Raw genomic sequence first — 25,818 nt, 5'->3', positions numbered from 1 at the left:
TGTCTCATGTTTCTAGATTGACCCGAGTCAAATCAGGAATTTGAACCAAACTCAATGTTCTTACTATTTCGGCAGACACTGCTGCTGTTTTCTGCTTTTTATTGCAAATTACATGCACCAGTAAGAACAAATACCTTTTTAACAGCCAGAATATTTAAGTAAGTCCTTTCTGATTTTGATTTTTGATTACAATGTTCTATTCAAAGATTTAAAAAAAATATTCATGTTGTTATATACGTATAGCAATCTAAAATGACACAGATGCTTTCCCAGATTGAAAGGTATAACAACTTATCGGTTTTCTTAATGGGTTAAAGCATGATGTGTGCTTCAGAATCAACTTTATTGTCACATAATGACATAAACCACATGCTTGAGGTGTGATGGAGTTCAAATTTGTCACCGTCAGTTTCTCATAAACTCCCCTTTCCCTCCCCCATATTCAATCTTAAATGATGCAGAAATGTCATATATACCAATCCCAGAACTATGCCTTTTAACAATCCCTGTCTTTTGGTTGAAGTATTATGTCATTGCGTCACACTAATAGTTGATAGTGTGTAACGCCGGGGAATCTAATCCGGGTCTCCCACATGGAAAGCCAACATCTTGACCACTTGCCTAAAGGGGAATTCCTTTTCCCTCTTGGCAGTGGTGGAAAGTAACTAAGTACATTTACTTAAGTACTGTACTTAACTACGATTTTGAGGTATTTGTACTTTACTTGAGTATTTCCAATTTCCAATACTTTTACTTCTACTCCACTACATCTCAGAGGCAAATATTGTACTTTTACTCCACTACGTTTATTTGAAAGCTTTAGTTACTAGTTACTCTTCAGATATAAATTATGATATTATAAAACATACATTACCCACTTTAACCCTATTTTATACATAGGCTATTTGAAAATAGCCGATCTACAAGCTCACAACGCGTCGCATCGCGACGCGTTGTGAGCTTGTAGATCGGCTATTTTCAAATATTTAGTACTTTTACTTTTGGTACTTTAAGTACATTTTGATGCCAATACTTTTTTACTTTTACTCAAGTACATTTTTTATTCCGGACTTTTACTTGTAACAGAGTATTTTTTATATTGCAGTATTGGTACTTTTACTTAAGTAAAGAATTTGAGTACTTTTTCCACCACTACCTCTTGGCCTGGGTCATCAGGCAGAGGCTCTGAGTCTGAGCCACTACTGCCAGTCAGTTTACAGTAAAACTCTCCCTCCTGCTTCTCACCTGACTGTTAATTCCTGAAGGAATTACTATTAGTCATCTGCTCAGACAGTCTCATGGCTCTCTTGAATTGAGACCATATAACCCAGACGTATTAGCCACTGCAGGCAAATGGGAGTCAGGGGACAGGTTTTGATTTCTGCAGATGAAATAAACATAAACTAGGCCCCCATATAGGTCATTATGGTGAACGACACGCCTCGACCTCAGGCTCTCATTGATCTCTTAAACACTGTTATATTATTCATGTGAGGTGGTTTTCCCCCTTATCAGGTATTGAATGAAGCATTCTATACCACTGGTCTTTGAGCGGGGGGTCCCCAGCAAAAGGATTGATATTTTGGAACCAAATGCATTCATTCATTCAATTCATTATAGTGCCGAATGAATGGACCCTGGTGAGTGTGACTGTACAAATGTACAAAACTAAATGGACCTGTATAAAGGTCCATTGGGTTGCATTTAGTATAGCCTTCACTCTCTGAGTTAAATTAACACTGAGGATATTATAGTGCTGCAAGGTGGTTCTCAAAGTGTGGTCCGGGGACCCCCAGGGGTCCTTGGTGTGGTTCCAGGGGGTCCCCAGCAAAAGTAGTTAATACAGCATCACAATCATTTTAACCACTTCATCCATTTAAACGTTGCCTATTCAAAAATAGCAGATCTACTTGTACATCTTCTATTTTTGAAAAATATCTAAAATGATTTTGAATATTCTCTTGTGAGGGTCCCTGGCACAAAATCTTTTCAGATGGGGGGTCCGCTGTCAAATACATATCAATTTGGGGGTCCTTGGCTTGAAAAAGTTTAAGAACCACTGGTATAGACGAATCCACAGACGCGCTGCCTGTAGCTGCCTGTAGGCGGCCATTGCTGCGGTGTCGCGTCCGCGGAGCGTTGACACCGCAGCAATGGCTGCGCCCAGGGCAGCGCTCCGTGGATTCGTGTATAGGGCATTCCCAGAGAGAAAAATCATGTAATATGGGGGTCTGTCTGTGGCCTAAATGGATATCAAACGGGGCCCTTGAAATAAAATTGGTTGACAATCACTGACCAATGAGCACCACCTGCCGCCTAAAGGTCAAACTTATTCCATGGTGGGGGAAGGCAAACTTTAACCCCTTAAACCCCATCATCGGTATTGTGGAGAAAGCTTTAGCTGAAAATAGCAGATCGACAATACCTTTGCAGGTGTTGGGTCATCCTGGGGATGCTGATGAACATGACGTCAGGTCAGGGGGCGGGACATACAGGAGTTGAGTTGGGACTGGCGCCTGCCGTAGTTCAGAAAGGGAATACACCAGTGTTGCCATGTCGGCTTATTATAAGCGACTTTTGGCTTATTTTCCTGTAAAGTCGCTTGTAAATATTGGTAGTTGCGTTGCACGTTTCGTTTTTTTGGGCTTGTTTCTAATGTAAAGTGTAATTATTTGGGCTTGTTTCAGATATTATTATTTTTATCATTGTTTAAACCAGTTTTCAAACATTTGCTTGTCAAGAAGGACACCCAAATTATTCTCTTCAGACCCCCATCTTGAAAAAAATGTAACTTTCAAATATATTCCAAATATTTCACTTTTTCTTTTCAAGATCTTTTTGAAAATAGCAGATCTACAAGCTCACAACGTTGAGAGCTATTTTCAAATAGCCAATAAAGTGCTCATGTGGCTCTAGTGGCTTCTTTGGGGCTTGTTTTCATAGACCTGGTTGCTTATTTCTCTCACACAATCTGGCAACACTGTTCAGAAAGAGAATACTCACAGACTGAATAGAGACTGGAGAGAGAGTGGTACTTCAATCGTTCGTGGTGTCGGTGGTGGTGGTGCAGTCAGTTTAAAAGCCTCGGTCAGTCAGTCAGTTCACCGACTGATGGAAGCAAAGCAGCAGTTAGTTTCCCATCTGCCAGAGAGTGGTCTCTCTCTCTTTCATCTCAGATCAGGATAAAACAGATCTCCAGCGTTAAGAAGCACTGAGTGAAGCTTCCACACCGACTCGCCCCACAGTCCTCACCAGGGCAGACGTGCCTATCTCCGGTGTATCGCCCCAGCATTGTTATCCCGCTGATCATGATGTGAATGACTAACGTGATGTGTTACTTTGTTTGATGGAAGCGAGGACTACTATTTATCATCGTTCAGATCTCTTTCTGACGGCAGGCTGCGGCATAATGCTCCGGCGGTGAGTCCTTGTTATCTTGTACTGTTGTACCTCTTTGTAGTTTTCCCCCCTCAATGGTTAGACCGATAGGCTAAAATAGATTGAGACAGAGATAAGGATGTAAGAAGACCAAATGAAGACTCATTTGATCCGTTTTGTTTCTGGACTCCCAGAAATTGTTACAGGGATGTTTGATTGAATGTTCTATCTATCTTTATCTGGCTATTATAGCGGCACAATGTTTTTGTTCCGCCACACGGGCGTATGTTGGCACACAAAGGCTCTGCATAAAGCATTGTATACAGGTGGATGTAGCCTATTCCCAGCCATAGCCTATCTGAACCACTTAAACCCCATTATGAGTAACCTCCGGAGTCCCACAGGGCTCAATACTAGTGTTTTTTTTTGTTCTGTTTTGGGTTATTGTTGGGAAAGCTTTCTCTGAAAATAGCAGATCGACAAGCTTGTGAGCTTGTCGATCTGCTATTTTCAGTGAAAGCTTTCCCCACAATACGGATGGGATGCTGGGGTTTAAGTGGTTAATTACAATTATGTTGTTCAAATGTTTGAAAAATAAAAGAAATAATTGATATAGTTACCCCACATTATTTAATGAGTTTTCTTATTGACCTGTATATATATTTCCAATCACATCATTGCATGATGATTTTTACCCTTTGGGCTATTTGGTAATTATTTCACAAACAAACACAAAATAGCAAAAAATAATTACAAAACGAGATTACACAGTTTGTATTCGTGTTGCATAAGAAGTAGTGAATTCACACGCAGGGAGACTGCAATCCAAGCCCATATCCAGTGGTTATACATTATTTATAAAGTTAGCTCAGTGCTGCAGCACCCCGCACAACTGTCAGCAACAGTCTCAGTCTCTCTCTCTCGTTCTCACTTTACACTCACTGGCAGACATGCTCTGGAAAAAAAGGACATGAGTTTGAAAATACACATCTTTGTCGGTCTCTTTCCCCATCTCTCTATCTCCATCTCTCAGACACACACAGACACTCAGCCTGTGCTTGTAATGAATGAAAAAGCTTTGCCACCAATACATCCATTTGATCCAGGGGTGATCCAGACAGCTATTATCTAACATAGATAATAGCCACGTGCGAATAATGTGATTATTCCTTCTATTAGACTAGACTTATGTTGCTGGTTGGGATTAGTGTGCAGCCGTGCACTTTGATGTTATGTAATTTCCTGCTGCATTATCATGACATATGAACATACAATGTATTGTATTGTACACACACAACTCTTGTTTGTGTGTAAATTGCTTTTCTATTCTTTGCGTCTGCCTCTCTACCAGATGACCCCATCTTCTAGTTTCGTTCTCTGCTCATCCCTGCTCATTAAAGTCCTCTGTGTGTCTCTCTCTCTCCCCAGCAGCAGTGGTAGCAGCAGGCATGTGAATGACAATGTAACGCTGCTCATAGCAATATCTCCTCCTCAGCGACCACAGGGCATGTTGAAATCCCAACATCCATGAGAAGGCAACAGGAAGGAGATTACTGAGGGATTACTCGCCCTCTGTCTCTCGCACACACACACACACACACACACACACACATACACACACACACACACACACACACACACACACACACACACACACACACACACACACACACACACACACACACACACACACACACACACACACACACACACACACACACACACACACACACACACATTATCTCAACATCACAGGTCTGGGATTTGACAACTCTCTGAAAGTGGATGTCATCCAGGATGAATTGCTGACTGAATGGAGGAGGAGGGGCCACAGCACTCTCAGTGAATTTAAGTCAGTTATCTCCACCTCCCTGACCACCGAGAGCTCTGATTGGTCAATGGGGATTAGAGACTTTGGACAAAAGGGGAGAAAGTGAGTGTGAGAGAGATACAGCGGAGATTGAAAGAGAGAGCCAGTGGAGTGGAATGTCCTCCTGCTGTCCTGCCATGCATCTACACATGTAATGGTGGGATCAGAACGCACAGAGGTCTGTTGCTATGGATACCCCTGCCCTGGCGAAGCTCTGTTACTGTAATCATACGGCTGTTAATGCGATCACTATCATCCACAATGAGAGAAGATATGGAGATTGGAACTGCAAGTCTACTACTGGATAGTGCATTTAGCCTACCAACGAACAAGGGCCTTGTGACATGATAAAGCTCAGAAACCCCAAAACATAATCATCAGTGTTATTGTCATCAAAAGGACAATGTTCAAAACAAAAGAAGGCAAAGTTGTCTTTCATGCTGTTGTATTTCTTTAGCTAAATATGCTTTACTGACACATGACTAAACCCACACATGCGAGATCACTGACGTAACCAAATGTTTGAATTCTGCCCACTTAGTTTTATTTATTTCGATCCTTTCTGAGAACCCCTTTGATCTCCTGTGTGTGAGGAACCCCCTTGTCTTAGACAGGGTGTTAATAATGTAGCCTTGAGTACCTGGTTTTCCCACATTTTTTGGAAGTCTAAATGGAAAAAGGGCAATTATGGTGAGACGGAGGGCCCAGTAAAAGTGAGCACATGCCCACAGCATGAAGTTGAGAAGTAGACTGGAAGTGGAGACTTTGCTTGTAGATTGTTTCACTTGGACCCGAAGGAAGTGATTTGTTTATTAGTCTACTGCCTAAACACTCTGAAATGAAGCTCTCCCTTGCATTTTTCAGTCGGCCAAAGAACACCCCTTCACATCAATTTAGACTTGTATAGTCTCAGAAAGGTTGCTGCTGTTCTAACCTTTGGCACTGCAGAAAGACTTGCTCTCAGTGTGAATATCCTATACATCATAGACCTTCACATTTGCTTTCTGGACAACCTGATTTCAGAAACCCTTTATAACCGATACCAAATTAATCCTAGGTCATCTTGATGTGTCAGCCTTTTGTTTGACTTCTGATTGATCCGCTAATTGAAATTCTGGTGCTCTTTGAAAAATATGTCACACTGAAATCCTAAGACCAGAAGCTATTCAAAAAGCTGGAGGTTTTTGGGATCACTTCATCGTTCATTTATCGCCACAAGGGTACCCTATCTGCTCACGCTACCATGGCCGGACATGACCCTCTGCTCTTCCTACCTGGCTTTGACCTTGGCGGCCGCTTCACTGACCTTCGACCTCTTGGCACAGGTGTCACAGGCCTGGTCCTATCAGCAGCGGATCAACGTACGGGGCAGCGCGTAGCTGTTAAAAAGCTGGCAATGCAGGATGCTATTTCAGTGAAGCATGCCCTGAGGGAGGTCAAAATCACCCAGCGGCTCTACCACGAGAACGTTGTCCGGGTCCATGAAGTTCTGGCGCCGTATGGAAAGCCCCTCCCCCGAGACCCAACCCACCTCAGTGCACTGTACATTGTCCAGGAGTGTATGGAAACAGATCTGGCACGCTTGTTAGAACAAGGACCGCTACCCACAGGTACATGGAAAAGAGGGAGAGTAATAATCTATTACAAATACAATTTAGTCTAGAATGCAGTATGGTTATCCCTGAAACTATGTCATCTCTCTACTGTTTATTGTGATTCATTGGATTTGTTAAAGTATGTTCTCATTAATTGTCTGAGTCTTTGATAAAATAACTGATAAGTAAAGGCTGTAGAGGTTAACAGTTTGTTTTATGTCCTCATTGCAATGAGGTTTAATTCTTTATTTGACCATATTCGCAGATCAGCCATTTGTGAATATGGTCAATCTACTGTAAGCACTGGAGTGAAACAGACCAGTATTCAGTGGTATGAAAGCTGTCGCCAGGGTTCAATTTGCTGGGAGGATGGGGGGAATGTATGCATGAATTTTAAATCAATAATGGTGTCACACGAGAATAGCCGATCTATGTGAGCTTGAAGATAGTGCTTACGTTGAAAATTCCCTTTTTTTTTACAATGCAAACCCTGCTATCGCTATGTTGACACATCCTAAACAAGCAAAAAAGGAAACAGAATAAAGAGATCTGCCCTCAAGCTGCTAACGGAGAAGGAGAGGAGACATTCACTTTAGAACTCATACAATGTAATTTGGGGTTCTCATGATGAGCTAGATTGTCTTTGATCTTATTACCACTGTTGACAGGTCATGCTACATTACTATTCTACCAGCTGCTGCGAGGACTTAAGTTCATCCACTCTGCAAATGTTCTGCACAGAGACCTAAAGCCAGCTAACATCTTCATCAATACGGACCAACTGCTGCTCAAGATTGGAGACTTTGGGCTGGCCAGGATCGTTGATCCTCACTATTCACATAAGGTACTAATACACCAAAACACACTCTGCATGCTCACACAAGCAAACACACACAATTTACAATTCAAATGTCGACATTTAGCAGATGCTCTTATCCAGAGCGACATACAAAGTGCAAGGTCAGAGTAAATGGCATGAACCTCAGTCAACAACATAGCATCTGTCTAAACAACATGCTATCTAAATCACGTTCATAGCATTTGTGGTCAGTATATGTCTATCTAAAATAACATCATGTGAATCAACATATGGTACATCTGCACAGTTGAACTAGCATCTATCAAAAGAAGCGATAGAAGGAATGAGGATTGCTAGGGGGTGAGATAGATATCTGAAGAGGTGAGTTTTCAGACCGCGGCGGGAAAATGGGGTGTTGGTCTGCATTCCTGACTGAGGGTTCAAGGGGAGCGCAAAACCGAGCAGCAGTACTTGGCGCCATCTTGGTCAGAGGGAGCGGAGGTCATTCCACAGCTTGGGCGCCAGGAGGGAGAAGAGTTTAGGACACTAGGGTGTCGCAGGGATGGGACAGATGGACATCCTGTGTTAGCTTATCACACACACGTATTTATGCTGCTTAACGGTACCCATTCAATCCGGTAACGCACCTGTTTTTAGCTATAGCCATTATTTACAAGCTCGTAGCTTGTAGATCTGCTATTTTTGAAAAATCACGAAATGTGTGCAAATCTTTGAATATCTATATTTTTAAGCGGCTTCTGGGGGGTCCCTGGAACAAAATATTTTGAGATGGGGGTCCGTGACCAAATACATATCATTTTGGGGGTCCTTGACATGAAAAGGTTTGAGAACCACTGATATTATAGCAACATACGGTTTTCAGAAAACTGTTATGATTTAGAAGACATTTGTAGTTCCCGGATTGAATGGGTTAAATTCCTATTCTTTGTGTCAGTTCCTGTGCCTGTTTAAGCACAATTTATTTGGATATGATGACAATGTACCTGTAATTTTGAGTATGGTCAGTTGAAGAATTCTTAAAAATTCCTCAACTTACTTTTCATTTCAGAAGTCACCCCCGAAAACTGAATAGAAAAAGGATTGTAAACATAGTTTCTCCCTTTCATGGAGGGCGAGCTGTTATCACTGTCCAGATAGTGCCTTCCTGGGACCTGGCCTCGTGTGGTTATCAGGTATCAGCAGAGAAATAGTTGGCCTGGTATGGTAGTGCAGCTGTTCTCAAACATTTTCATGTCAAGAACCCCCATCTGAAAAGATTTTGTGACAGGGACCCCCCATAAGAGAAGATTTGTGTTAAAACATTTCTAAATGATTCCAAATTTTCAAGACTTTTAAAACAATGTAAAAAAAAATAACTGATCAATAAGGCTATATGTGAATAGCCAAAGTATAAAATAGGTTTAAAGCTATATAAACTCCTTTGGTTGGGGACCCCCTGGAACACCCTCAAGGACCCCTACATTTCTAAAAGTTTTATTTTTTTGTGTGTTTGATACACCTTATAACAGTGCAGTCGGTTCATCCAAGTACACATCTACATTACACCATTTGGTTCTCAACATGAGGTCGAGGAACCCCTATGGGTCCTTGAGGGGTTACCAGATAAATTAATTATTGTTAGGGACCTCATCTGTAACTCAGACAGTGTCCAAATGGACCCTTACGGGTTCATTTGCTTTAATGTATGCACTCAAAATAACAGACTTTACAGTGTGGATTGGGGTCCAAGAGATAAAGACTGTATCAAATAGGGATCCGTGGATTCATGCAATATCAAACAGTGGGTCCTTGAAATGAAGAAAGTTGAAAACCAGACAGGGCTGTTCCTGCTGGCTTGTGTTATTTATAATAAGGCGGTTTTCCATGGCAAACCCTGCTATTAAAGCCCCAACCCTGGTATCAGGTTAGGGACTAATCAAAGCCAGTGATTACACTGACCATGGTTGGTGGACCAGGGAGTCTGAGAGATGAATGTGACAATTTACTGCCTCATTGTGCTGGATCCCAGAGCTACGGCTTGTGTGTGTGTGTGTGTGTGTGTGTGTGTGTGTGTGTGTGTTCCAATGAAAGGGTATCTTTGTCAGCTGTGAACACGGAACAAGGCATCAGTGGGGTGCAGACATAGGGGTTGTGAGTGGGAGTTCAGTCAGATGCAGAGAGGGAGAGAGAAGGATGAGAGAATGTGAGAAAGTTTCGAGGTAAAAAAAAAAAGGTCGACCTTGGAAAGCGCAAAAAGAGGGTGGAAAGACAGGGTGAGAAAAAGCCAGGAAGAAAGATGAAGGGGGAAGGGGAGGGGGGGGTGGCAAATTTGGCTGGGGAAAAGAGAGAAAGTATCCAAAGTATCTAAGAAATAAAGGGAGAGAGACAGACACACAGAGGACAGACAGAGGACAGACGGTGGACAGACAGACAGACAGGCAGAGGACAGCAGGACAGCCGGATTGTGCAGGACGGCAGAAACAAAATGTCCTACAGACCAGAAGAGGGCAATAACAACAGAGCCAGCCAAAGCTATGTGTCTCTTGTCTGTCTTCTACAGCAAACAGTGGACTGATACCAGCTCCTGCAGAAAACTACCAGCTTTGTGGAAGAACAGAGAGAGAGAACATGAATACTGTTTTCTTTGATTCACCCTCTGATTTTCTCTCCCCTTTCTCTCCACCACCGCACTGTTCCTCAAAGCACAAGAGAGAGAAATGTTTCTCACTTTGTGTACCTGCCTGCACTGTAAAATCCAGAGTTCATTTACAAATGGGGTCCCCTTGTTGTGTGTGTGTGTGTGTGTGTGTGTGTGTGTGTGTGTGTGTGTGTGTGTGTGTGTGTGTGTGTGTGTGTGTGTGTGTGTGTGTGTGTGTGTGTGTGTGTGTGTGTGTGTGTGTGTGTGTGTGTGTGTGTGTGTGTGTGTGTGTGTGTGTGTGTGTGTGTGTCAGAATGTTCAGGGTTGAACTGCAATGACAAAATGGTGATTCATACGTGAAAGAAAATAAAGAAAGGGAAAGAGACAGAAATGGGCAGAACAACAGAGGGGAAGGGAGAGAGAGAGGGACTGTAGTGGGAGAATGAAAGAGAGACATGACTTAATGGCTTAATATTCTACCTCCTTGGCACACCACAAAGAGCCTTGGCCAGTCATTTGGGCTTGTAGCCATTAGGCTCCATGACCAAACTTGACCCCCATATGAGAACTTAACCCACTGACTTTTGACTGCTGAGTCATGCATGGACTCTGGTGCACTTGCATATGGACTACTAAGATGTGTCGAACTTTGACAGATGCCTGTTAATAACAGTTGAGGGACTGTACCTATAACTCAACATTAACTCATTTGAACTCATGACTGTTGATAGATTGTACAGTCATACAGTCATTTCTGATGGACTAAACATGGTATTTATTCACTGGTGATGATAGCTGTATAGAGATAGATGTAGGCCTATATTCATTTATACTGGATATTCACTGTAAATGCATATTTATTGATAGACTGTACATATGTTCATTCAGAGATCCAGTGCAGGTCAGTCGTCTTGATTTGGTTCTTCTGACAATTGTTTTGTCTTTTTCTCCCAATTTAGTCGTTATGCCAGTTGCCAAGTGTATACTAGTCCCTTCACTCCCTTGTCACTGCTAACTCCCACTGTTGGTCCTAGGGAGAACACAGGCAACCACGTGTCTCCTCTGTGATATGTGTGATGTCAAGGCCACTTCTTTTCACCTTTATTTCACTTGGATGTAACGCACGCGAAAGCCATTCTTCCTAGTTCCACACCCCACTGAACAGGGACCCTGACTAACCTGTTGAAGAAGATTAAGATTAAGCTCTCCGCTCAGCTTCCCTCCCCTGAACACCACCAACTGTGCTAGTTGGAATTACCACAGAGGTTTCAAACCCCTAGTCTCCGTGGTGATACTTTACCCTGGCCTGCGCCACCCCGAACTCCCATCATGGTTCATCATGTTCTGGACTTTTACTTTTGTCTTTCACTGTGCACCTCTCCTATATTATTTTGTCACTGCTGTTGCTGCTATGACACCCGAATTTCCCTCTGGGGATCAACAAATATGTATCTTATCTTATTTGATCTTATCTTATCTTATAAAATATTAGAGAGGACAGAGAGATGCTACAATATTATACATTTAAAACCTATTTAATATCTTGGTGTGGTCCTGCATGTAGCAAGTGTATCTCTTCAGTGCAGACTTAGGTAATTCATCATCCTTCGAGTGCCCTCGACATCTGAGACACGTGCTGCTTCCACTGGTTCACAGGCAGTGTTTTGGTAGAAGGTATCCACCCGTGATGTCTTTCATGCCACACTTGAATGTGTACTCAGCCTGCAGCACCTGTGCTAATCAGTTCATCACCATCATGTTTCCATTACACTTGCGTACGTTCGTGGGTTTGCATGTGTGTGTGTGTGTGTGTGTGCGCGCGTTTTGGCTGTGGCTGTGTGAGATGATCATCTGACATGATGAGTGAAGTATAGTGCTATACTATTTGTGCAGATGTTTGGGTTCTATATATACTGTATGTGTAAACAGCTCCTATAATGTAAACTAAAGGCAAGCATTATGAGGTGATGTATGCTATTGTCTTCCAAACGGACTGAGATTAGAAAAAAATAACACATCGGCTATGAAGAAAATACTGTTGGTCCAAGTTATTGGCTTTATATTCTAACTACATTGGACAAATAAGTGAAAAAACGGCAAAAACTAAATTGCTCACTTAGGGTGTTGAATGCCAAATACATCCTCTGGATCTCTACTCTTAATTATACTCTAATATCTTTTTCATGATACAGTCTAGATTTATGAGCATGAACAAATCTAAAGAGCTGGAGAACGCTCACTAAGACAAATGAGGACATGGTCCTTTGACAGCAGATCTACCCAAGGTGATTTATAAAATGTTAAATAAATATAAAATAATATTGATTTGCATATACAATCTCAAACAGCTGTTCTATTAATCACCATTGTCACGGTGCTATGACGACAGTATGTGCATGCAGTATAGCCTTTAGCTATTTAATCGTAATGTCTGACTGGAAGTGCAGCTCTGAATTCTGGCAAACATTTACACTGGTTGGTGAAGGGGGGGGGGGTGTAGGAAACAAGAGAGCACAAAGAGGGGAGAGGAAGGACAGTACAGTAAAATCAAAATAAAAAGTGTTAATTTAACTCTGGAAGTGTAAAGATTGACATGCAGGGTTGTACTGTGTTGAGAGAACATTTGTAATGTGAGTTGGGGTTATTTGGACTCTTATGTTGATCTGAGCTCGGAGTGTGTACTTTTGTGTTGAATTTGTGTGTGTGTAACTGTGTGAATCCACCCTGTCACCTGCTGAGACAGCCCTGTCTCTGCCTAGAAATTATTCATGCCTTGAAGAAAAGAGAGGACGGGACAAAGACGGGAGAGATATAGATTAGGCCTCCTTTATTGAAATTGGCTAAAGGGAGGACCAGCCGGCCGGCGGGCGGACCTCTGACGTCACCCTCATGTCACCATGACTCAGCCATAACCATATAAGGAGTTCCCAATGCAGCTACGCCCAAATATGGAGCGTGTTGTCTAACCTCAATGTTTCGTCAAACAAATCAGTCAGCGCCATATATGGGCACAAAAGGGGCCATGCCCATATACAGCCATATACTGATGACATCAGGGATCTCAAGGACTGACAGATACAGAGATCTATCTATGGGCATATCAGTCAGATCGGCGGTGCAACGTAGGTGTGATGGCCGCATAGCAGCCTGAACGCTCTAGTTATGAAAATAGATGATTAAGGGGGGCGGCCATAGCTGAGTGGTTAGTGAGCCCGCCTAGGGAGCCAGAGGCCCTGGTTGCCCCAGGTACGATTCCAGGCCAGGCCAGCAAATGTGTCGATGAAATGAAATTTGTCCCTGAGCAAGACTCTTAACCCCTAATTGCTCACAGGCCCTCATTGGAAACAAGACCGCAAGGACTTTCATGAACGGACCTGTTAAAGGAATTATTCTTATCCTTTTCGTAATTATTTTGCATAATCGTCATAATCGTTTCCATGTGGAAACATTTGCATACATTTTCAAACTAAAATTGTGGAAATAGCAGATCTACAAGCTCACGTGTCACAATGTGATGTGTTGTGAGCTTGTAGATCTGCTATTTCCAGTATAAAACTATTCAATATATCAGTTGGTTCTTTGTTATTTGTCATTTTTGTTTACAAAGCCTACATTTTTTATTTTATTTATTTATGTGTTTTTAGTTAATGTTCAATGGCAAAAAAAATACAATTAAATCGTTAATCGCAATTATTTGTATGACAATTAATCGTCACGTAAAATGTCCTGATCGTGACAGCTCTTATAGAGAGTTAAGGGAAGAGACAGAGTGAGGTGTGAGAAGGGAGAGAGAGAAGGAGGGAGGACGGGTAGGGGGTGAAAATGAACCGCATGAGAAGTGGCAGGAAGAGAGGGTGGCTGAGACGGAGGTGTGAGATTAGGAGCAGATGTGGGGAGGGAGGTGAAAATAGCGAGGGAGGGAATGGGGTGAAGAAGAGTGCAGGGGAGGAGAACAGGAATTGTAAACACAAGTGAGAAAAGAACAAGGGAACAGGAGCCTAAAAAAGGGCAGTGGTGGTAAAAGTACTAATTTTTTTTACTTAAGTAAAAGTATCAATACTGCAATATAGAAATACTCTGTTACAAGGAAAAGTCTGGAATTCAAAATGTACTTGAATAAAAGTACAAAAGTATTGCCATCAAAATGTGCTTAAAGTACCAAAAGTAAAAGTACTCATTATGCAGAATGTCCCATTTCAAGTTTTCAAATGTATAAAAATCTTTTGAAAATAGCAGATCTACAAGCTCACAATGTGTCGCTTTGTGACCTTGTAGATCGTCTATTTTCAAATGGCCGAAATGTATATAGGGCTGAAGTGGTAAATGTATGTTTTGTAATAATAATCAAAATCTACAAAGTAACTAGTAACTAAAGTTTTCAATAATTGTAGTGGAGTAAAAGTACAATATTTGCCTCTGAGATGTAGTGCAGTATAAGTAAAAGTACTGGAAATTGATAATACTCAAGTAAAGTACAAATACCTCAAACCACGGAGACTAGGGGTACTTAAGTACAGTACTTAAGTAAATGTACTTACTACTTACTTTCTACCACTGGAAGAGGGAGGCGCAGAGGAGCCCAGGGTGAGCTGAAGGAGAACTGTGATAGAAGGAGAACGAGAGAGAGAGAGAGAGAGGAAGAAAGGAAAGAAGTAATGGCTGGGTAAGAGAGAGAAGGGAGAGTGACGGATGGAAGGGTAGGGCTGTGGGTAGGATGGAGCCAAGGGAGGAGTTATAGAGCGTGCCAACGTGTCGTCACCACGGGGGGGGCGTGGCATTGGGCAATGTTAAGTCAACCTGGTTTTTACCCCTCAAAGATGTCCGCCGCTACCAAAAGACACTTGTTGACGCCCCCTTCAGGATTTTTGGCACGCTCTATAGGATGGAGGTGAAGGAGGACGGAGTGACGGAGGTACTTTTGTCTGATCCTCATCAAACATTGAACAGTAGTCTCTGCTCCGTCATCTCCTGGCACACTGTGGAGAACGAGGGAGGAGGAGACAGGCCGGGGTGCTTGGAAAACACAGAGGGACAGAGCAGACATGCAGGTGACTAGGGGACAGAAAGAGAGAGCAGGTGTGGTGACGGAGAATAAGAAAATGGAGAGCAGAGGAAACGAGGGATAAAAATGGGAATAGTCAAGTAAAGTAAAAGTACCTCAAAGTTGTACTTAAAGGTAGGGTAAGTGATATTTTTGGGTTAAAACAAAAAGTATTTTTTTTAAAGGTTAAAGCACTATATTCTGATAGTAATCATTGCTATAGAGTGTTTGTTCAGTAACAGGAGTCTCCCCGTCTCTCCAGCTCTGTAATAAACAGAAAATACATTTTCTGGTAGGTGTCAAAATCTCAGCCAATCAGGAGAAAGTACCAATTTTTAAGCTTAATTTTTATAGTGTTCCTGTTCAAATTTTGCCTGCTCATTTCTTAGTGTCATCACTTCCAATTTCACTTGTTTAATCTATATCCTGATTGAGTTCTCTATCCTGATTGGATAAAATTGGAAATGAAACTGAAACTGAAACGAAAATGCATTTTCTGTTTAATAAAGAGCTGGAGAGACATGGAGACTCCTTATATGGACAGGACACTCTATAGTAACGAGCACTATCAGAACATAGACCCATTTTGCAATTATTTGAATAATTGCAAATCACTTACCCTACCTTTAAGTACAGTACTTGAGTAAATGCTCTTAGTTACTTTTAGTGCAGGAATTGAGAGGTTGAAAGGCCGGAGGGGGTGGAGAGGTGATAGGGGATCATTTGAGTTGTATATTAGATATAGTGCAGGCCAGATGTACAAAACACAAAGAGGAGGCCAGACAGTAGTGTGTGTGTGTGTGTGTGTGTGTGTGTGTGTGTGTGTGTGTGTGTCTGTCTCTCTATCTGTCTGTCTGTCTCTGTGTGACTATTTTTAGACGGTAGCATCACCTTCAAGATCTGCCAAATTCTCATCACTTGTTATCAGTAAATCTCCTAGCCTCTACCTCAACCCTCCCTCTCTCTCTCTCTCTGTCTCTCTTTCTCCTTTTGTTCTGACTGCCTGCCTCTGTTTTTCCAGGGCTATTTGTCTGAGGGTCTGGTAACTAAATGGTATCGCTCCCCCCGCCTCCTCCTCTCCCCCAACAACTACACCAAGGCCATAGACATGTGGGCTGCTGGCTGCATCCTGGCTGAGATGCTCACGGGACGCATGCTGTTTGCAGGTGCAACTGAAATCTACTGTATTGTGATCATTAAACTGGAATATGGTCAAACATTTATTGATTTTTTCATATGATAAGATTACGTAACCCATTAAGACCTGAGGCCGATTCTACAAATGCCTTCTAAATTAGTTTTCAAATCATTTCGTAATTTAAAATTTTCAACCTTTTTCAAACACTTTCAAGATTTTTCAAAAATGTTCAAAAATAGCAGATGTACAAGCTGTGAGCTTGTAGATCTGCTATTTTGTATTAGCCAATGCTAAAATTATTTTAAAAAACTAATATTGTGTTATTGTGTTGTACATATAATCATCATAATCAAGTGACTTGCAGAAACCCACACCATCCTCAAGTGAATAATTACTCACTTTAAGTGCATAAAATTGTTTGAATGAGTTGAAACATGACCCCCCCCCCCCCACAGCAGATCTTCAAATAACTGCAACATGAAGTGAAAGGATTGTTTGTTTCCATTGAGTGCCCTTCAGAAAAAACTGTTATTTTTCTGCAGCCTTTTTCTTTTCCTGACCAGAATAACAATGACCAGTCATTGACAGAATTTTGCTGTCTCAAGCCAGTTCTCCCTGTCAGACACTAGACTGACCTCTCCATCCGTTTCGAAACAGCTTTCCCTCACTATATTTTAATTCCACAGTTAACACGGTGAATGTACCATAGATTTTGTTCATGGGTTCCACAGTTAACAAGGTGAATGTACCATTAGGTTTTGTTCATGGGGAATGTTATGTGCCTACCCCTGCAGTGTGTATTATTACCAATGTTCAAAATGTTTGTGTAGTGCCCCCTGCTGTTCGGATTTAGCTTACATACAGCAGAGTAGGCTAATGATCATATAGTCTCACGAACCAGCCTGTTGCCTCCAACTATTTTCAAATGTTTCCTTCATACAGTCTGGAGCATGAAAGCTCTGAAAATGAATAAAGCAAATGTGACGCCTCCTCCCGCTTCCGTTTTGTCTAATCTAAATCAAAATAATTGAAAATCTAGCTTGCTGCTTATCAGAAATGGAAATTCTAAAATAAAATATAAAGACATTTTAAAATATATTTTCGTGAACGGAAATGACGAACAGATGACAGCTTCTGTTCTCGGCTTTCGGGATGTGTAGTTCCAGACTCTATATAGCATTCTGAGATTGTGGAATAGTTGTCTGGGGAGGGGAAGACAATTGACCTGCAGTATTTAAAGACTCCGTAAAGGAAATGCAATGACTAGTTTCTAAACGCATACATTCTAAATTATACATGTTTAATTGTTATAGCTGAAAACATGTAAACATTTTGGGCACTATGTTTTAACTCAATTGTGAAGTAATCAAGCAAGTAAAATTATTTTAATCACTCAAATTTGGCTGGTTGGTTAAGAACACATTATTCTGTGGTGCGTGTGAAAAACAGAGAATATATAATTATTATATAGTATTACTGCTTTACAGCCACTTTAACCCATTAAAAAAAATTTGCTTTAGTTATTCAAAAATTGCAGATATACAGGTACAAGCTCACGGTGCGTCACTTCGTGCCACCCTGCAAGCTTGTACATCTGCTATTTTAGATTTTTTTGTTGAAAAATCTTTAGAGTGTGATAACTACTGATTTAGAAGTCATTCGTAGAATCGGCCTCAGGTCTTATCGGGTTAAATGGCCTTTTTTTTCCTTCTTTCTGCTTCTGTGATTGGCCCTCTGCGTCTTGCCTGCTTGCCTCTGATTGGTCTTTTCACCCAGGAGCTCATGAGCTGGAGCAGATGCGGCTGATAGTGGACACGGTGCCAGTGCTCAGAGAGGAAGACAGACAGGACCTACTTCAGGTGAACCCCTCATACCAAATCTACCCAACATCACACTTTCAGTGGCAGGCAGTGCACCGTGCAATCTTGGGAGACAGTCTTTTTATTATTTTTCAGTAGACCGCAGGACAGGTGGTTCAAACAGGTGTGGAGTAAAGGGTAAAAACACAAAATCCAAAAGAGTTTGTTTCGCTCCTGTGAGAGCCATGAGTAGGAAAAATTAGATAATTGTGTGTGTGTGTGTGTGTGTGTGTGTATAACTTAAGAGAACTTACTTATATAGAATGATACATACAATAATTATATACAATAATAATAATAATAATCTGTTTTTTATTTTTACATGTATTTATTACATGTGTTTGAATAGGTTGATGTGCATCTTCTCAGCTCTGCCCCTTCCTTCCCCAGGTGATGCCTTCATTTGTCAGTGATGGTTGGAGAGTCAGGAAGACCTTCTCTGAACTGCTTCCCGAGGTGGAGGCACAGGGTAAGTGGAGGGGAGAGATGCAGGGACAGGTGCATGTCTGTGCTTAGCCCAGGGCTAATGTAGGCCTCACGCTATAGGGATAGCCTGGGGCTGGCAAAAGAAAAGAAGGAGAAAAAAAGGATGAAGGGCAGGTAAAGGAGGGATGAAAGATAAGGAGGAAGTGTATGTTAAAAAGTGAAGGGATGGCCAACTAGAACTTTCTCTGAGCTGCATCTCAAGGGAAATGCTTTGAGTAAGTAACATTGGTACTGTAGAAGGATGACAACGTAGAGAGAAGAGTGGTGATTCTGGTTAAATAGATGTTCGTAGTTAGGGTTAGTTTCCAGTGTGGGTTTACTGTACATACACCTGTTCTACAGTAACTGTGATAATCGATGAAGATGCAGACTTTATAAAAAACAGTGCATTCTTATAAACTGATTTATTAGGCCTACAGATGAACATATTACAACTGTAAATGTAGTACTTTAACTTAACAATTTTCCATCTTGTTGACCCTTTTAAAGGCTTCCCCAGAAAACACTGATTGAATCTGCAGCCTTCACCACAAAAAGGCTTTTTCAGCTTCACATTCAAACATAAATATTATTAGATAAATAGGCTAAAACCAATACGTTATTTTGATATCGGTTCGATACCAATATTGTATTTTTAAAGCCGATATTATCGATACCGATATGATGACCGATTAATCGTGCATCCCCTTATTCTTAGTCATTGTTTATAATAAAGTCACTGGCAGTGGCTCAGGAGATAGAACGATTGTTTGGGAATCAGAAGGTTCCTCGTTCAATTCCCGCACCTCCTGGCACATTGTGTTCTTGACTAAGACACTAAACCCACATGGCTGCTTCCCCTACTGCCTGTCAGTGTGTGAATATAGAGTATAGAAACACTGTAAAGTTCTTTGAGAGCTAAGATCTTAAATGTTCTCTCTTCTCACCTCCAACTTCCCTCTATCTTCATCGCTCCCTCCTCTCCCCTCAGCGGTGGACTTCCTGGAACGTATCTTGACCTTTAACCCTATGGATCGTCTGACAGCTGAAGCAGCATTGAACCATCCCTTCCTGACGCAGTATGCCTGTCCACTGGACGAGCCCACCTCGACGCAGCCCTTCCGCATTGAGGATGAACTGGAGGATCTTATTCTCACTGAGCAGAGCCACGTCAACAGTAACAGCAATAGTCAGGCTTCTAGCATCCACTGGGATAGGTTGGTGAACAGCTTTATTTGTTTGGTTGGTTCATTGGTTGGCTGGGTAATTAACACATTTATTGGGTATTTTATTCAGATTTATTCAGAAATGTACACTGTATCCACAAAGAGGGAATAAACTCGCTTTGAAAGTTTTAGATGCCTAGCTGTGATTTTCAAGAATGCTGAGTCAGGGCTGAGACCAGATTTAATGAAACCAATATAAAACATCATGGACCGGTTGTACCTTTTGAGAGCAATAGGAAACATTGTGTTGAGGTTTTATTTTATAGATGCTCATTAACTGTAGAAGCTTGGTAACTCCCTGTCCTAGAGCATTGGTTCTCAATGTGGGGTCTGGGGACCCCCAGGGGTCCTTGGGGAGGTTCCAGGGGGTCCCCAGCAAAATATGTTAATATAGTGTCACAATCATTTTAACCACTTTAACCTTATTGTATACTTTGGATATTCAAAAATAACAGATATGCAAGCTCATAGCACGTCACTATGCCACGCTATGAGCTTGTAGATCTGCTATTTTTGAAAAAAACTGAGCAAATCTTTGAAGAAAAAAAAGTGCAACCTTTTTAACAAAAACCATAAATCTTCTTATGGGGGTCCGTGGCCAAATGCGTATCAATTTGGGGATCCTTCACTTGAAAAAGTTTGAGAACCAGTGTCTTAGAGAATTCTCCTGTGTGTGTGTGTGTGTGTGTGTGTGTGTGTGTGTGTGTGTGTGTGTGTGTGTGTGTGTGTGTGTGTGTGTGTGTGTGTGTGTGTGTGTGTGTGTGTGTGTGTGTGTGTGTGTGTGTGTGTGTGTGTGTGTGTGTGTGTGTGTGTGTGTGTGTGTGTGTGTGTGTAAAATCTGACTTCCCCAGGTATGAGGACAGCTTGTCGTCAGATCTGTGCTGGCAACAGGCAAGTGGAAAGTGTGGCTGCATGCCCCCCACCCGCATCACCTCTGATTTTGGAGACACCACAGAAGAAGAGGAGGTGCAGAGGGATCCACGAGCTGGCTCTACCTCACTATTAGAGGAGGCGCAGGTTAGATATCACTTTTCAAACTTGAAAATGTCAATCTAGATTTCAAACGTATAAATTGTTTATATATATTTTTATTATTGATGATTAATCAACTGTGGCTACTATTTTAGCATGCCAATGTTCCAAGAAGAGAAAGACTGTTGTTACCAATAGCCTGAAATCACACTAACAGCCCACCTCTGGCATGCAGAGCCATTAGTGGTACGATTTTATAGTGAGCATTAGTTAGGCCAATATAGATAAGGGAAAAAAAGGTCCTTTATTGTCTCAAGGTATGACTATAAATGTACAAAATCTCTGTCCGTCTGTAAAATTATAAATTGTGAATTTAAACAAATGGTTACTTTAAAGTCATGTTGTTACTTGCAGTTACATAACGCTCCACTCCACTCTTCCTCTCTTCATCCATATTTTCCCATGCACAGGTTGACCCACGCAAATATTCCCACAGTAGCTCAGCGGAACGCTTCCTGGACAACTCTCACTCCTCTCTGGATCGGGCCTGTGGAGTGGGCTTTGGGGAGCTAGACTGTGGCCGCTCATGTGACTACAAAGTAGGCTCCCCCTCCTATCTGGATAAGATTGCGTGGAGGGAGGGCAAGCCGCAGCACTACTCTGAACCCAAGCTGATCTTGGACCTGTCCAACTGGAAGCGCAACGTTAAAAGCCCACCTGTCCCTGTTCAGCCCACAGGTTGCGTTGAGGGCGACCCTGAGGAGACAAAGACGGAGACGGCAGAAGAGGGGCAACAGAAGGGGGAGGAAACTGGCGATTTATTCCAAGAGATTTCTCGTTGGGTGGAGAGCACGCAGTCTCGGCTCCACTCCCCCAGCCCTCCTACAGAGCCCTCGTGCTACACCTCCTCTCCTCCTCTCCCTCTGTCCCCTACCGATGTCCCTCCTCTGGTCTTCCAGCGCTGCCAAGATGTTTTTCGGCAGCCATCGGCCGACTGCGATGATATTGGCAGACTAAGTCCTCTTCCCCCCATCACCTCTTTCTCCAGCTCCCTTCCCTCGCTTTTTCCCTCCTCTCCCACCTGCACTCTTGCCGCTCAGTCGGCTCAGCCGGCCTCCCCTCTCGCCTCTCCTCCCCTCCCTCCCTCAGTAACTCCTTCACTTTCCTCCGCGTCTTCCCGTCTCCAGGCGTTGGATCGTGATCGTCTGTCGCCGCTGCCTGCAGAACGGGAGGAGAGGCTCTTTGACCTGGACGTATTCATCTCACGCGCGTTGAAACTGTGCGGGCAGCGTGAGGAGAAAAGGGAAGGAACCGAGGAGGAACGGATGGATGAAACTAAACAGATGAACGTTAAGAGAAGGATGCCCAAACTTCCAGAGCACCGGCCTTCCCTGCCAAAGACTCCCAACTCTTGATGTCAGGTGAGCCTTGAGTCAGCAAAGTTATTCAATTCAGCCAGTAGGCTTGACATAGCAAGGGCCATGATATGAAAATATCACATATCACAACTTGATCGGCTATTTTTGGCATGCGTACATGCACGTACAAATTAGGCTGTAGTCTTTGAAGATGGTTACCCTGCTGAAAGTCTCATTAGCTGCTGTGTTTTGGACACAACCGCTGTAGGAATGGTACAGCAGATGTCAACAAACTTCACTTGAACACATGATTTTGGCAGTATTTTCAGTTCATAAACAGGATGGATGTGAACAATATCTGGGTTTAAAAAGAAAACCTTTTAGACACGATACCCTGATTATTATAAGCTTCACCTGATACATTATCTGCTGCAAATACGATATAAAGTAACGCTTGTAAATGATCGTGTGATGATACATCAAAGCAAATGTCTGATGGTTACCTTGCACCATGATGGGCCATGAAGCAGTCAGTGATTGTTATATTCTATTGCAAAATGTCAGCAACTGACAGTTTTCAGACTGATAATGACCGTGGAGCTACTGCATACAGCACCACAATAACTTTGGGAGAGAAAGTTTATGGCATCTCTGCTTGGTTTTGATTGTTCTGTATAGCTGTTCATCTAAACAGGCTCCCCTGGCAATTATGTTATTCTGAGTGTCAGACAGTCTTCCTGAGGTGAAATTAAGCAAATATTCAGTGACATTGTCAGCTGGAGTTTTTTCTGGCTTCAGAGAAATTAGTCTGAATGTAATCAGTGAAAAGCTGGGTAACCATAACAATGTTGAACTTAAATGTGTTCACTCATCACTGTTTTAACACTCCTACACACAGTACTACTTTAGTACTGAGCTCTACAAGCACTACAATATGCCTGTAAACTTGTATAAAATCCAAAACTTGTTTTTGTCATAAGTTATGCTGTTGTAGTATATTTCTGAAGACTGTTGTTAATATGCTATGTTAACTACTGGCGTCATGTGGGTTTCTTTTGACTTTTAGTGGTTTATTGTAAGTTATTATTCAGCAGTGAAGTTGGTTAATTTATGGTTTGATAGTAAGCTGTATTAACAGTCACTTAAGCAGTCACACAAGGGCAAATCAAGGGTAGGATGTTTGCACCATACAAGGTCATCATCTGCTGTATTCTTATAGTGTCTAAAAGGATGCAATTTGCCTCAGTCTGTACTGATCAGCAAGATATCAGTCAGTTTGTGTTCATGTTAAGCACTGAAATCAACAGCTAAGTGCAAAACAAATACATTATATACTGTATTTTATCACAGACTTTGGAGAATGTGGTCCCTTTTATGATCTTTATAGCAAAAGGAATGACATGCTTCATAATATAATATTTCTGTGCTTATTACAAACTAATTTAAAGATATGGGCTACATTATACAAAACATATATTTTTGAAATAATTTTCTATCTACTGTAGACTGTTAGGCAGTAGACCCACAGAATACTAATAATTCTGATATCTGATGTCTCCTCGCCAAGTCAATTAGATGAATGTATATACAGTAGAACAAATGTATTGGGTTTTTGCTAGTTTTAACTAGAGTTTTTAAATCGGGTCAGTGCTAAATTGACCTGACTAGCCCTAATTTTAATAGGAGTTCATAGTGATTGTAAGGAGATGCAAAATACTCCTCGGCTAGTGCCAAAAACCACCAAGTAATCTTGAATCTCATCCCTGTATTCATGTTTAATCTGAACTTAATACCCAGCCACTCAGACCTACACCATTCTTTTAATTGCACACCCTCTTTACCTTATAAGACTCTAGAGGTCCAGTACACAGTCAAATCCAGATTGTTAAGAGTGAAAATGCTAGATTAACACTCTGGATTCACGTAGCTGTGAAGACTGGTAGCCAAATGGGCCACAGCTGTTGAATGAATTTAAGAGTACCACTGCCAACGTTGAAAAAACGAGTAGTCCTGCACACTGTCTTCACTTGACCAAAACATTGTACTTCAATAAAGTGTTATGCAAGTGAAGACCGTGTGTGCAGGACTTCTACGTTTTTTGTTTTTTATTCCAGCGTCGGCGTCCCTCTCCTAAGCAACTGTCCATCGTAAGGAGGTGTCCAAAAATACTTATCTACAAAGAGAACCACTGCCAACACATTTTCTGTACCTGGCCTGACAAGAAATAACACTTTTGTTTTCACAGGGTGTCAATTCTCTTTCACTCTAGAAAATGTTATTTACATTTCAAACATGGAGTTATGATAATAATTAGTAATGTTTTATCCAAAAACATTTCTGATAACCAAATATTGTATCAGATCTGAACTGAGCAAGCTGGCAATGCAGTTTAGTGAATAACTCTCCAAATGTATCTAGGCAAGAGTATTATAGTAGTCTTGGACCATACAAAGTACATGCAGAACACTGGGAATGTGATAGCCTCGTAACAACAGGACCTTACACATTATTTATTACTATAACTGATAACTGACAGCCTCAGGACTATCCTTCTTAATAGAGCCATTCGCAGATGAAAAGTGAAAATGGAGACATTTTTCCTTGGTCAAATGGTTGACTTCATCTTCCATAATGCATAATGCCCACTGTACACTGTAGCAAGCTGTCATCATACAGGTCACTTTCCTAAGTGATGTGCTCATAGTGTGAACACAGTGTGAGAACTACTATTGTTACTGCTACTGCTATTGCTACTTCTATTTTAACAGCATTACCTAATAACATCAGATGTAAAGCACATTGAGGTACAGAAGCTAGCACATGCAGGAATGCAGGACAGTTTACCTCAAGTCACAGTCAGACCTGAACTAGAACTAAGAATTATTTAATCCATTAAGACCTGTGGCCGATTCTACAAATGTCTTCTAAATCCTAACAGTTTTCTGAAAAAATTCATTGCTATAATATAGCAACTATCAATATAACTAACATTATTAGTGGTGCTCAAAACGTTTTCATGTCAAGAACCCCCACAATTATATGTATTTGGTCACCGAAGCCCAATCTCAAAATATTTTGTTCCAGGAACCCCCAGAAGCAAAGATTTGAGTTAAAAAAATATAAGCATAGCACGGCACGAAGTGTCTGGCCCACAATTGGCATCAAGACAATTTCCTCCACAGGTATCTTAGTAGACTGCAATAATATAAATGAAGAATAACACAAATAATGCACATGCTTAGGTTGCTGAATACTTTCGAGGTTGAAGCAAGGTGCCTCAGTACACATGATGCTTCCAGTTTGCTGAATGTAACTAGTCTCTCCCTCCTGCATGGAAAAAGGCTTAAAACATTGTTTTAATTGTCTGCGTCACTTTGTGGACCTGTCAAATCTTATAGGTTCTTCTTTTGTTCTAACATGCTTTAAGGAGGCTTTTCATGGGAGATGAACTGTGAGCTTTTTTATGCTGGAAATTTGAA

General features: G+C 41.7%; 1 protein-coding gene across 3 annotated transcripts; it reads left to right on the top strand.

Moving 5' to 3' along the window:
- Positions 1–3,061: 3,061 nt before the first annotated feature.
- mapk4 (mitogen-activated protein kinase 4) lies at positions 3,062–25,818 on the top strand. Of its 3 annotated transcripts, XM_080434280.1 has the most exons (10): positions 3,062–3,420; positions 4,810–6,858; positions 7,512–7,687; positions 16,343–16,487; positions 18,236–18,318; positions 18,709–18,787; positions 19,775–20,000; positions 20,861–21,026; positions 21,452–22,402; positions 24,454–25,818. In XM_080434280.1, exons 2-9 carry the CDS (start codon positions 6,492–6,494, stop codon positions 22,394–22,396), a joined length of 2,187 nt encoding a protein of 728 aa, XP_080290406.1. In that variant the 5' UTR covers positions 3,062–3,420; positions 4,810–6,491; the 3' UTR covers positions 22,397–22,402; positions 24,454–25,818. The 3 variants fall into 3 exon arrangements, with proteins under 3 accessions (XP_080290406.1, XP_080290405.1, XP_080290404.1); XM_080434279.1 differs by having other exon boundaries at positions 4,813–6,858; positions 21,452–25,818; XM_080434278.1 differs by having other exon boundaries at positions 21,452–25,818.

This window comes from Gymnoscopelus braueri, assembly GCF_963280865.1.
Source record: "Gymnoscopelus braueri genome assembly, chromosome: 7".
NCBI classification, from domain to species: Eukaryota; Metazoa; Chordata; class Actinopteri; order Myctophiformes; family Myctophidae; genus Gymnoscopelus; species Gymnoscopelus braueri.
The sequence above is the reverse complement of the archived record's forward strand: the minus strand, read 5'-3'. Positions and strand labels throughout refer to the sequence as shown.

Coding starts and splice junctions, on each gene's coding strand:
- mapk4 (XM_080434279.1), top strand. CDS start 6,492: ATGGCCGGACATGACCCTCTGCTCTTCCTACCTGGCTTTGACCTTGGC. Junction 6,859..7,511: donor ACAAGGACCGCTACCCACAG/GTACATGGAAAA, acceptor CACTGTTGACAG/GTCATGCTACATTACTATTC. Junction 7,688..16,342: donor ATCCTCACTATTCACATAAG/GTACTAATACAC, acceptor CTGTTTTTCCAG/GGCTATTTGTCTGAGGGTCT.